At 37.5% G+C, this 14,381-nt stretch overlaps 1 protein-coding gene across 3 annotated transcripts in view; it reads right to left on the bottom strand.

Moving 5' to 3' along the window:
• Positions 1-14,381, bottom strand: part of LOC115217108 (zinc finger FYVE domain-containing protein 26-like) — a 108,877-nt gene that overhangs the window by 19,894 nt on the left and 74,602 nt on the right. For 2 of the 3 annotated variants that reach the window (XR_005001249.1, XM_036507363.1), the window contains exons 29-36: positions 11,929-12,125; positions 9,724-9,854; positions 8,498-8,723; positions 7,860-8,020; positions 6,471-6,647; positions 5,126-5,291; positions 3,959-4,054; positions 2,367-2,435 (exon numbers count right to left, since the gene is read on the bottom strand). Coding sequence is in view for 1 of the 3 variants with exons in the window: in XM_036507363.1 (XP_036363256.1) it covers positions 2,367-2,435; positions 3,959-4,054; positions 5,126-5,291; positions 6,471-6,647; positions 7,860-8,020; positions 8,498-8,723; positions 9,724-9,854; positions 11,929-12,125 (1,223 nt within the window). In the remaining 2 variants the exon portion in view is untranslated. The remainder of the gene's footprint in view (positions 1-2,366; positions 2,436-3,958; positions 4,055-5,125; positions 5,292-6,470; positions 6,648-7,859; positions 8,021-8,497; positions 8,724-9,723; positions 9,855-11,928; positions 12,126-14,381) is intronic. The other variant, XR_005001250.1, reaches the window with a different exon arrangement.

The raw sequence follows: 14,381 nt of genomic DNA, 5'->3' as shown, positions 1-14,381 counted from the left end.
CCCCAGTGCTCAACTGGTATTATAATAATATATATATTATTATTATTATTATTAATAATAATATTTATAGTGAATAATAATAAAAATAAATAATGATAAATAAATAAATAAATAAATAAATAAATAATAATAATAATAATAATAATAATAATAATAATAATAATAATAATCCTTTCTACTAGAAGCAGAAGGTCTCAAATTTGGGGGAGGGGACTAGTTGATTACATTGACCCCAGTACATAACTGGTACTTAATTTATCAACCTGAAAGGATGAAAGGTAAAGTCAATCTCAGTGGAACTTGAACTCAGAATGCAGCTGCCAACAAAATACTGCTAAGCATTTCACCCAGTGTGTTAATGATTCTGTCAACTCACCGCCTTCATAATGATAATAATAATAATAATGCTGTGCCACATCTGTAATAAGGTGGATGAAACCATTGCCCATATCACAAACAAATGCCCTAGACTTGCTCATAACAACTACAAGTTGTGGCAACATGATCAGGTAGCAAAAGAGCTACATTGGAAACTGTGTAAAAAGTAGGAGCTAGATGTGGTATGAGCACAAACCACAGAGAATGGCGGAGTCAGAGACAAGCAAAATCTTCTGGGATTTCCCAATCTAAACAGGTCAGATACTAGAGCATAACAGACCAGACCTAGTGGTGGTCGACAAGATGCACCACACATGCTATATAGTTGATGTTGCATGCCACTTCGACCCACAAATAGTCAACAAGGAAGGTGAGAAAATAGATAGATACAACCCTCTTAAGTACGAAATATCCCGGCTATAGAAAATGAAGGTGAATATAGTGCCAATTATTGTTGGGTCCTTGGGAACAGTATCAGAAGGCATCAAGAGGAATATCAAGGAAATTGGAATAGAGTGCCCAGTAGAACTGTTACAAAAGGTTTATCTCCTTGGCATGGCCAGAATAATCAGATAGCTGAAAAGAACAGATAGCACGGTACTGTAGGCTGCAGGTAGCAAGCCTGCTATGCATGCAAGACTTCAGGAGTTCCAACAAAAAAGGAATAATAATAATGGTTTCAATTTTTGGTACAAGGCTAACAAGTTCAGGGGTGGGGGTGGGGGCAATTGATTACAGCAACTTCAAGATTCAACTGGTGTTTATTTTATTGAACTTGAAAAGATGAAAGGTAAAGTCAACTGTAGCAGAATTTGAACTCAGAACATAAAGATGAGCTAATGATTCTACTAGCTTGCTGCAATAATAATAATAATAATAATAATAATAATAATAATAATAATAATAATAATAATATAATAATAATAATAATAATAACAATAATAATAATAATAATAATAATAATAATAATAATAATAATAATAATAATAATAATAATAATAATGATGATGATAATGATGATGATGAGGATGATGATGATGATGATAAAAATAATAACAACAATAATAATCATAATGGTAAAGAAAGAACAAAAACAAAACAATTAAACAAAATGAAAAACATTAAAAAGCAGCAATAATAATATTGAAAACAATTTGCCTAAAGGGGGAGGCTAAATTGGGGGAAGCGAGGAAAGAAAACAAGGAGACTGTTAATGCCCTATAGTTAGATGTTATAGACCTGTTCAAAGGAAGAAAGCAATAAGACGTAGTAAAAAAACAAAACAAATGACAGTGTGTCGATGGGAGGGTATATAGTGTATGACGTCTTGAAGTGTTCATGTGCTGTGTTTGTGTGTACGAGGGCTTTAGTAGTTATTTAATCCCAGAACAGCCCTGATCAAGCAGATCTATGGTTGAAAACATCCCTGCCATGAATATCCTACCTTACTGGTTTGATACAGTATATCAAGGACTACATTATCCAGTGTGCCATTTGTTTCATATGCTTTTTTAAGACAGTAGGGATGATCAGGTGAAAGTTTGGCTGTTGATTTTAGCAGCTGTGACTATACTGACATTTTTATATTTGGCTTCTATTTCTAGCAGTTTGAGTGACTAGATAGACAGGGGCTCCCTCAACTCATTCTAGAATTAGATGTAGACATGAATGATGTTGTTGGTTATTACATGGTGGTGGTGGTGGGGATATATTAATTGTTATAGTTGTGTAAGCCCAGGTCAGCTATAATCTTATGATCAAAGCCATTCCAGCCAAGACCACTCCAACTTGTCTTTGCAAATAGTGCCTCTAGAACTAAATTATTCAATATTTCTTCCTGCTTTTTTTTAATACTGAGTGTATTTAAAGGTGGTGGTTGTGGTGGTGATGGTGATGGCAGTGGAAATGTGTGGTGGTGGTGGTTGCTGGTGATGGCGGTGGTGGTGGTTGCAACAGCAGCAGCAGCGTTATGCGAGAGAAAGTCTTACCCGACTAAACGACTCATTAATTATGTCATGTTGATCACTTTTTGAAAGACTGAAATCTTTCACAGACACCTGGAATAGCAGAGCAATCAATATGCGGAACATTAAAAGAAATAAGAGATACAGTAAAGAACAGTACAAGGTAGAGTAGTAGGACAGTGACAGTACAGAGTAATTAATTATGCAATTAATTATATGTAACATAATTAACTCGACTAACACAACAGAGTTACTAATATGTTACATAGCAATTATTTTTTTCTTGTAGCTTACTCAGAGGACTGAAAACATGTTGCTAAGTGGATTGAGTACTAAGTTCATGATTGTTAAGTTCACTCAGCTGGCAAAAATGAATAGTGCCTCAATTTCAAAGGGTTGGCCTTGTCGCATTCTGTGCCATTCTGAATCTCCCTGAGAACTGCATTAAGGGGTACGCATGTCTGTGGAGTGATGCCACTTGCACATTAATTTCACCAGCGGGCTGTTCAGTTGATCATATCTATTTCTTTACTACCCACAAGGGGCCAAACAAGGACAGACAAACGAATTAAGTCGATTACATCGACCCCAGTGCATAACTGGTACTTAATTTATCGACCGCGAAAGAATGAAAGGCAAAGTTGACCTCGGCAGAATTTGAACTCACAAGTAATGGCAGATGAAATACCGCTAAGCATCTCGCCCGACGTGCTAACGTTTCTGCCAGCTCACCACCTTGATCATATCTACTGGTACCCTCATGATCACAACTAATGAACTGCCAGTTAGGTCATAGATTTGATGCTCAGACTGGGTAGTGTCTTGAGTCCTTGAGCAAGGCTTTTCATTTCACAATGCTTCAGTCCACTCAGCTGAAAATGAGTACCAGCAATAACTGAAGGGGATTGGGATTAACCCTGTAATGGACTGCTGTTCTGATCAGAGAGTAATCATGTACTTTCGGTTATTTAAATGCTTGGGAGATTAGAGAGATAAGCTCTAACCTAATGGGCTTCTAGGTATATATATGTAGGCGTAGGAGTGGCTGTGTGGTAAGTAGCTTGCTTCCCAACCACATGGTTCTGGGTTCAATCCCACTGTGTGGCACCTTGGGCAAGTGTCTTCTATTATAGCCTCAGGCCAACCAAAGCCTTGTCAGTGGATTTGGTAGATGGGAACTGAAAGAAGCCCGTCGTATATATGTATATATATATATATATATATATATATATATATATATACTTCTATCTAATAAATAGATGAATATTTGTGAAGCTATTAATTAAAATTATAACAATTCAACTCTATATGTATAAATATGTGTGTGAAGGAGATATTCTGTTATTCTCACGTATTCCAATATTCTGATATTCTATAATAATGAGCACTTTCAAGATTAGGATATGCCTAAAAGTTATTTCTATTGAGCTGCTCAACTTTGCTTTCTAAAGTTACAGATTATAATGCTCCTATCTGTTAAAATAGTAAACCTAGGGAGAAAAAAAAATCCCATCAAATTTATCTTTGAGAAATAAGCATCTGCTGAACAAACAGCTCAGTGTGTGTGCTTGTGTATGAATGAAATGATGCATTGTAGGTAATTATAGATATGTTACCTCAGTGCTTTCTCTATTAGGCATTGACTCCAAACATTCCACAACTTCCATTAGCAATGCATTTGAATGTTGGGTTAGGTTGCGGTCTCGTGGTGGCTGTTGAAAATAAGTAAGAGGTGATTTAAACATACACACTAAAAGTATACAAAAAAGAAAGACACAAATAATCTATCATTAAATACTGCAATGAAACATATAAAAGTATTTAATAAAAGAACATATCTATGGTTAAGAAGCTCATTTCACAACGAAGTAGTTCTAGATCCAACTGCAGAACCTTAGGCAAGTTTTTTGTCTACAATACACTCAGGTTGACTTAAAATCTTCTAAGTGGACTTTGACAGTCAGAAAATGTGTAAAACCTCTTTCATTCATTATATTCAACCTCCTCACCCATTCCCCATCTCTAACCATCCCTCACTCTCCTCATACACTCTTGCAACCTCTGCTCACCCACACTCCCTGTTCTTCTATCTCTACTCACTTCTATCCACCTTCTTGTATCTAGAAGGTCCACCCTGACTATTTTATCTCTTTCCAGCTTCACCTCGGTTACACCCACCCATTCTTCTATAATGTGAATAGCCATTTAGTTACCCCACAGTAAAAAACCTGTTCTCTTCTGGCCTCTTCTCCCACACTTTAACCCCCTCATCCAATAGCATAAAGCCACCAGCCTCTCTTTTCTACAGTAGTCCCATTCAGTCAAAGGAGATACTAGACTTTCAAGCTGCATGGTGAGCTCTATGAAAGAAAGCACTCAGAACACTCTGTAAAGTGGTTGGTACCAGGCAGGGCATCCAGCTGCAGAAGCCATGCCAAAACAGATATTTGGAGCATTATGCAGTCCTCGGACCTGTTGGATCTTCACAAACTATCCAACCCACGACAGCATGGGCGATGGACATTAAATGATGATGATGATGATGATATATGCATATACTGGCCCGAAGTGACAGAAATAGTACACTGATCAAAAATGTTTTGAGGTATATCAGTGCCTCTTCCTTATCCTTTCTCATTTTGTCTTTTGTCCTTTTTAAGACTGACAAAGTACCAGACAATTCTTTACAAAATCAACATTTAGTGTATAAAAACAAAACAAAAAAAATTAACATGAAGAGGAAAAAAAAAAAGAACCCTAAAAATGAGAAGAGAATGAGTTACCTTTAAACAGCGAGCAAATTTTTCTCGTGCCAAAGGATAATTGCGGAAGCGAAGGCAAGCTCGTCCCCATGCAGCCCACACACCTGTGGCATCAAGACCACATTTTGTGGAAACTTCCATAGCAAGCGGCAAGCGTTCTACTTCAATAAGTTTATCTCGCAAGCGTCTGAAACACAATATGTTCAATAAAAATCATATGAGAATAATACATTGACAATAAACAGATTGGTTTTAGGCCCAAGGCCAATATTTTTAGCTGTTGATGGAGTATTCAGTAAATTTACTTGTTCCTAGTATGCTATAGATATTGACCTTTAACACACTACATCTACCTTCTTTCTCTCTTTCTCTATGTGATTAGCGTAGTAACTTGTATCTTACTGGGCACAAACATTTAATCCTGATATGTCATATAATTAGAAGAGTGAAGTAATTCATTTATATTTTAATTGCAAGGATTAAAAAATAAATTACCACTAGCTCTATTAATGAAAAGAGTTAGCGATCCTTTCTGGTTTTCAGTAACACTAAATGTATGAGAGACATTTCTTCCAGGATAAAACACCAGTCTTTTATGAAGAACTTTCATTCAAAGACCTAGTATCTGTCTAAATAAGACATCTAATTGAACTGAGTCAAGGTAGAATAAAGTGATCAGCCTGGAAATACAATGAAACATCTGCAATGCATTTAGAACCCATGACTTAAGGGTCAACAATGTTATTTTCACTTCAGATTTATAAGAAAGTATATAAATGGATCTCCATCTGTTTCATTGATGATGATTCAGTTCTTTGATCAACTGAACTGTCTGCGCATAAAATTTGTAAGTGGCTGGGTATTCCACAGACAGATGTACTCTTAATGTAATTCTCAGATAAAATCAGTGACAAGGCTGAGCATTTAATACTTTTGCTACCATATTTCTGTTGAGACATACAATCTTTGTTTCAATTAATTTTGAAAACAATAAAGAATATATTAAAATAACTTTGTCGTTTATTAAGCTGGTGCTTGGAAAATAATTTAACATGAAATTTTGAAGGGATGGTTTTAATTTAATATACTTTAAAAACAATAAGTTTGTATCACAGAATCTGGGGCAATCTCAGAAAGGTTGGAATCAAAAGGGTTAAATTACAAGTACAATCTATCCAATAGGCTTCTCCACAGTTCCTGTCTACAAGAAAGTAACAGATGTCTAAATAGCAGAGACCTGCATCAAGTGTGGAGGTGCATCTCATCGGTTACTTCAAGTATGGTCAATACCTATACAGATCCCATTTTGGCGAAGCCTTTCACGACCAACCCATTGTAGAAAAGCATGCAGCAAACACAAACTTACGTCACTGATTCACTCTTCGTGAGTTCCTGTATGGATGGAAGGTCAGGGTAGTTGGAGGCAAGTAGTACCTTTAGCAAATCAACAAGAGTTGAGTATTGGTCGCACAAAATCATCAAGCGATTTTCCATGCACCTGGTAAACCGCACCTTTGCATGGAACAACAGATGTCTCATCATGCTGCCAAAGACAGAAAAAAAAGAAATAAACAACATATATAGCAAATTACATCACCCACCCACCCCCGTAATCAAATGGTATTTATGTTATCAATCCTCAAAGGATGAAAGGCAAAGTTAACTTTATATAACAATATTAATAATTATTACTATTACTGTTTCAAATTTTGGCACAAGGCCAGCAATTTTTAGGGGAGTGGCTAGTTGATTACATCAAACTTAGCACTTGTTTGGTACTTATTTTATCAACCGTGAAAGGAAGATGAGGATGACAGTTTCCAACATAAGTATGAGGCCACGTATTTGGTGAGAGCAAACGGTTGATTAAACTGTCACCAGTGCCAGCTGAATACTTTCTTCACTATATTTGGCAGGTCTAATAATCATGTTTAATTTACATTCTGAAAGAATATTGGTCTGTTTCTACTCAACCTTTTAAGATCCATTTCTGCAATGTTCACCCAATACCCCAAGCAATTTTTATTCAACCAAATTCTCAGTTCAAATTTAAGTTAAGTACATGGGGGCCATGGAATTGGTTCCCAAAACAAAGAGGGAACAATACTACAGGAGTTCTGTAATGCAAGTAACCTACTGATTTGCAACACTAACTTCAGGAAGCCAGTCAGTTACCTGATAATATACCAATCAGGTGACTGTGCTAGCCAGGTCCATTACATTCTCACCAGACAATGGGATGCATGGTTGCTCTTAAATACAAAGACCCTCCCTGGTGAAGAATGCCCCCCCTCCCCAGCATAGTAGTGACTTTAGACTCCAGGCCAGAAGGATGCCAAGAAGCAGACCAATCTGGAAAAGAAGGATTTGGAAGCTTAAGGGCCCTTCATATGGTAACAAGTGAAAAGCCCCTTTCGAGTGTTGGGCCTCACAGAGTAAATGACCAAGACCTTTGACATTGTATGGTGCTTGAGAGGAAGAGCCATCAAGCCAAGTAAAATTGCAGTCGTGGCAGACACCGGTGTCATGGAAATGGCACCTGTGCCGGTGGCATGTAAAAGCACCCATTACAGTTTCAGGGTGGTTGGTGTTAGGAAGGGCATCCAGCTTTAGAAACCATGCCAAACCAAACTGGGGTCTAATGCAGCCTTCCTGCTCGCCAGCCCTGGTCAAACCATTCAACCCTTGCCAGCATGGACAACGGACGCTAAATGATGATGATGATGATGATGAAATTAAACAGCCATTACTTTACCTAATGACTAGGCTGTAGTCTATTTCACTATTTGCCATTCCAGGTGAGATGGGTTTCAGCAGTTTGGAAAGGTCGTCACAAAGCTTAAGAATCAGCTCTCCGCATTTTCGAGGATCACTGTGCACATTGAGTATGGAAATGCACAAAGATGCACTCGGTGCCTGTAAAAGAGAATGAGAAAAACAAAAACCAATGATATTTATATTTCAAACAATGACTACAGCTTTTCCTAATCTTTCTCACTGCTCAGAATCATTTTACTTAATATCCCCTCCATCATCTTTATACTGTTCTCTCCCCCAATCACCACTTTACATATGACCCAACTAAGCCATTAAATTATCTATTCTCCTTCACTATCATACATCTCTTGCTCTCCCCATACACAATACCTGCCCCTCACACCACTCACTATGTCAATCCACCTACGCACACACACCATCTCTCTCTCTCTCCCCAACACATCCTTCCCCTTTTATCTTTCAGTTTCTATCAATCAAATACTCTCACAAGGCTTTGGTAAGCATGGGCTTTAGTAGAAAACACTTGCCCAAGATGTTGTGCAGTTCGAACGAGTCCACAACCACATAGAAGGGAAAAAAGAAAACAGAGAAAAAAGGGGTCACATAAACACATACCTGTTCATAGTAAAATTCTTCCAGAAGATCGCTGTTGTAGTCAGGGTCAAGCTTCAGTTTCCAAGGATGTTCTGTTTGACGGATGGCACCGGCCAGGTCATAAAAGCTGAAATGGTCTTTGGGAGCAAATGAGGTTAAACTTGGACTATAGTTCAGGGGCTCATCGCTACTTCGTGACTGAGAATCTTTGGGACGATAGGGAGTCCTGTCATTTTCATCTTTCATACTGCAAACATTAAAAGAAGGCCTTGTAAACATTTTAATATCATAAACATCTGACAATGAGGTGTCAAGTCATTTCTAATTGATCTTAAATGTACAAACTTCATTTACGGGGAATTCGTCTAGAATATATACCATATTTTCTGGCATACAAGCCAACACAGAATATAGTGTAAACATGTAATGTAAACATTCAAACATCATCAATAACTTTCCAAATCCTGCTGTACTTCAGATGGAATTTTTGGTCCCAACAAAGTCATCTTGGCATAGAAGTCAACCTATCTTTTTTAGCTGTAAATTCTGGTCTGAAACTTTGACTTGTATGCCAGAAAATAGGTAAAGACAAGGAAGACAGAAAATCTATTAATTTAAAAGAATATATATAAAAATATATATATATATCACGTGATCACGTGACTGACCAGACCATCAGATGTTGTTACACATCGCTGGTCACAATGCGTTCGCATTGTTTTAGCCTTCGAATGACGCCACCCCGCTGGCTAACCGAGCAGGCCATATATATATATATATATATATATATATATATATGTGTGTGTGTGTGTGTGTGTATGTATATATATATGTGTGTGTGTGTGTGTTTGTGTGTCTGTGTTTGTCCCCCCAACATTACTTGACAACTGATGCTGGTGTTTACGACCCCATAACTTAGTGGTTCGGCAAAAGATAACAAAAGAATAAGTACTAGGCTTACAAAGAATAAGTCCTGAGGTCGATTTGCTCGACTAAAGGCGGTGCACCAGGATGGCCACAGTCAAATGACTGGAACAAGTAAAAGAGTAAAAGAGACAGAGTTTCTTACATCAACATGATACATGATATTTTACAGTAATGCTATGTATTTCTTTCATTTAATATCTGCTTGATTAGGGCTGAGCAGGAATTAAATAACATGCATACACACAAACATACATTAAATACATACATAAAGGCTAAAAGAAACTGGCTGTGGCAACAAGTGTGAGCTAGTAATTAGTTACCTTGATCGTGATATCTGTTCAAAACAATCATCGCAAGTACGGGCTATCATGCCAAAGATGAGGGTGGTTCTACCGGAACATCCTCTGCAAACAAGACGACCACATCTACGGCAATGGTGACGTCGATTAAACTGCAAAAGGATTTGATAAAACAATATATATAAAACAATAAAAGCTGATATAAAATGATAAACGTCGCCCTTTTCAAGCCTAGCCAGGCTCATGGGCCCGGTTTCCCGGTTTCTGTGGCGTATGTGTTCCCCCCTGCTGGACCGGACGCCAGTCCATCGCAGCGTTACTCAAGAAGCAGGAAGAGAGAGTGAGAGAAAGTTGGGGCAAAAGAGTACAACAGGGGTTGCCACCACCCACTGCTGGAGCTTTGTGGAACTTTTAGGTGCTTTTGCTCAATAAACACACACAACGCCTGGTCTGGGAATCAAAACCGCGATCCTCCAACCGCGAGTCCGCTGCCCTAACCACTGGGCCATTGCGCCTCCACAAAAGCTGATATACATGCATATAAATGTATGTGGCATGTGTGTCTGCATGTGTTGAGTGTGTGTATGTGTTGTGTATGTGTGTATGTGCATGAGATCATCATTGGTTTAACATCGACTTTTCTATGCTTGCATAAATCAGGCAGAATATGCGAAGGCAGATTTTCTACAGCTCGATGACCTTCCTCTTACCAACCCTTAGCTGTTTCCAAATAACATAATATTTCCCCTCTCACCAGACAGATTTTCACAGAAGATTGGAAAATGATGGCCATCACTTACATGATGGTGATACTCATTTACAAATATCTCACTTTATCAAGACAAGGACACATTAAACCCCACCACCATACAAACACACACATGACAAGCTTCTTTCTATTGATGCTTTTACAACTAAAGTGTCAGAGTATTGAGACCAATTCAAAAGTCATCTAACTTCAGGTCTGCATGTGTATGTATCTGTACATACAGGTGAGTATAACCTGATGCCTGCTTTGCATATCATCATCATCATCGTTTAACGTCCGCTTTCCATGCTAGCATGGGTTGGATGGTTCAACTGGGGTCTGGGGAGCCCGAAGGCTGCACCAGGCCAGTCAGATCTGACAGTGTTTCTACAGCTGGATGCCCTTCCTAACGTCAACCACTCCGAGAGTGTAGTGGGTGATTTTATGTGCCACCGACACAGGTACCAGACGAGGCTGGCAGACGGCCACGCTCGATGGTGTTTTTTATGTGCCACTGACACAAGTGCCAGACGAGGCTGGCAGACGGCCACGCTCGGATGGTGTTTTTATGTGCCACCGACACAGGTGCCAGACGAGGCTGGCGAACGGCCACGATCGGATGGTGTTTGTTACGTGCCCACAGCACGGAGGCCAGTCGATGCGGTACTGGCTACGGCCACATTCGGATGGTGACAGCTGGAATGCCTTCTGTGTATAAATATCTGTGTATAAATGGAAATGTAAATATTGTTGTTATTTAGCTCCAGAGAAGTGCTTGATTGAAGCAGATCTTTGACTGAAGGCATTCCAGCTGCCACCATCCCTTACTTTTTGGTATCTGCTTCATTTCTGCCATAAAAAGGTGGAGTAAAATTTGAGGAAATTTGGCTGCTTTGTCTATCATGTCAAACAACCAAATACAGACTTCACATTAGTACAAGTGGAAATGTGTGTATGCATGCATGTATGTGTGTGTGCGTATATATATATATATATATATATATAAGTTCAGCAAAATTTAGATTCAAATGAATATGGTACTTAAGTCAGATGCATCAGAATTTTGTTTGGTGTTATCCACATAAATCCATGGGGTGATTATAATCAAAGTAAGTGACAAGAATATCTTCGGTAATTTGGTACGATCGTTTCACACTACATCATTTTATTAAACATTGTAAGTATTACATCAGTTTTAAAATGTTGAGCAATCATAAGCCATTTATAGAGGTTTTCCATCAATACATATACTTATTTCCATGTTAATTGCTAACATTATAAAGAGGGTAGATATACAGACAGAGAGGTTGATTTGATTAAGAACATTAAGGTGTTAGAATTTATCTTCTGATACACACACACACACACATATATATATATATATATTATATATATATATATATAATATATATATATATATATATGCTTACATACGTATATGTGTGAATGTATGTATGTACAAAATTACAGATGCTTACCATGCTGAATCGCTCAACACGACAAACCATACAGACAGCAGTTGTAGAATCTGGGACCCACTGGTCTTTGTGAGGTGGCTCTGGTGGCATTTGGAATTTACTGCCGGTACCCAAGTTGAGAGAAAGGTACTTGCTGCCTGTAGTACCAACAGACCTGTGTTGATGATTGTCCATGTTCTTTCCAGGAGACCGGTTCACTGGTGGAAGAGTAAATGAAATGGTAAACAAGAATATAATAAGAGCACTCAGAGAACCCAAATCTCCACCAAGTCAACATCCTCTCAACGATATATGTATATACAGGGGTTGGACAAAATAATGGAAACACCTAACATCATAATTTTGAAACAGCTATAAAACCATCAAAAGCTTGTTTATTTTTGTTTTTTGATTTATTATTAGTGTTGCTTAATATGTTTTGCTAAAATTGCTGTTTCTTTTCAGATATCATCAGTAAAAGGTAATTAAAATTCATTAAAATGACAGATCTATTGGCCTTTCAAAGAGGTCAAATTGTTGGTGCTTGTATGGCAGGTGCTAGCGGAACAAAAACAGCCAAAATGTTTGGTGTATCAAGAAGCACTGTCTTAAAAGTAATGACAGCCTTTGAGAAAGAGGGAAACAAAACTCCGGAAGAAAACCCAAACTTTCAGATCGGGACTGTCGGTCTCTTACACGAATTGTTACAAAGGATCACAAAAGTACAGCTCCCAAAATTACTGCAGAGCTTAATGACTAACTTGAGAACCCAGTTTCCACAAAAACTGTTCACAGTTATTTTCTCGGACAAGTCATCCTTTACCTTATTTTTGACCACCAGCCCAGTATATTTATGGAGACAGCCAAAAGAAGCATTTGACCCAAACTGCCTTCTTTCAACTGTTAAACGTGGAGGAGGATCTGTAATAATCTGGGCGGGGGTGGGGGGCTATATTTTGGAAATCCACCAGCCCAATGCTTTCTCTTCATGACAGAATTAATAGTCAAGACTATTTAAGTATTTTATCTGATCAAATTCATCCTATGGGCGCAAAACTGCTTCTAGAGGGAAACGCAATCTTTCAGGATGATAATGCACCAATTCACAAAACTAAAGTTGTTACTGAATGACACGAAGAACGTTCTAGTGAAGTTGAACATCTTATCTGGCCACCATAGTCCCCAAGTCTCAATATTATTGAAAATTTATGGTGCATTTTAGAAAAACAAGTTAGGAGTTGATATCCTCCACCATCATTACTACAAGAACTGGAGACTGTATTAGCTGAAGAATGGACAAAAATTCTTTTGAAAACAATTCAAACTTTGTACAAGTCCATATCTCATAGAATTCAAGTGGTAATTACTGCCAAAGGTGGTTCTACTCCATAGTAAAATAAATTTGTTTGAAATTTTAAGGTGTTTCCATTATTTTGTCCAACCCCTGTATATATATATATATATATATATACATACATACGTATATATATATATTGTAGCTACATAAATATATTATAGAAGAATGATTACTATAAGTTTCAAATTCAGGAGAAAAAAAAAGAGTAAAATTGAGATTGGATAGCCAGCCCTTTATGACAACATTCCTGCCATATGGGACCTTTGAAATTAATTCTAATTGTTCATCTATAATATACTAGCAGTATCGCCCGGCGTTGCTCGGGTTTGTAAGGGAAATAACTATATAAGCATTTTTAGAGAGTTATAGCCAAAAAATAGCAAAAAAATGCATTAAAAATGGAAAAAAAATTATGGTAAATTTTTTTTTAAATTGTTGACTCATCGTAGACATTTTTAGAGAGTTACTTCCCTTATATAATAGCGAAAAAAATGCATTAAAATGGAAAAAAATTATGGTAAATTTTTTTTTAAATCGTAGACTCATCGTAGACGCACGCTAATACCCAGAAGGGCTCGATATGAATCACGACTATAAGATACCCGGTTTGGTTAAACTGTACCGCAAAATGTGGGAGTAGTTAGGAATCTAAATCGTAGGAGACAGACACACAACCTTACTTTTATATATAAAGATTACAACATATTTTTGCAATTACAATAAATTCACCTTTATACTTACAGTATATAAAGAGCAGTTTTTGTTTTGGACTTACCAACCTAAGATCACCTCACACACACACACATTATTCTTGATCAATTGTATATTTTTTTTACTGGTTTCAGGGACTGGCCATGCTGAGGCACTGCTTTCAAGTGTACACTACTGATATATTTTATCAACAGCAGAACGCTGACAGCATAGAGACATATTTGAAGAACATTTGGCAATAAAATTAACTGTTTCAAAGAATAAACCATCTCACACAAAATGCATGGCACCTTGGGCAAGTGTCCTTTATAATAGTCACTGACTAACCAAAACCTTGTGACTGAAATTTATAGATGGAAACAGTGTGGCATTTCATCTTGTTTTTCTCTTTTTTTTGGCTTTGTGT

Source organism: Octopus sinensis, linkage group LG11 (genome assembly GCF_006345805.1).
Source record: "Octopus sinensis linkage group LG11, ASM634580v1, whole genome shotgun sequence".
NCBI lineage: Eukaryota > Metazoa > Mollusca > Cephalopoda > Octopoda > Octopodidae > Octopus > Octopus sinensis.
The sequence above is the reverse complement of the archived record's forward strand: the minus strand, read 5'-3'. Positions and strand labels throughout refer to the sequence as shown.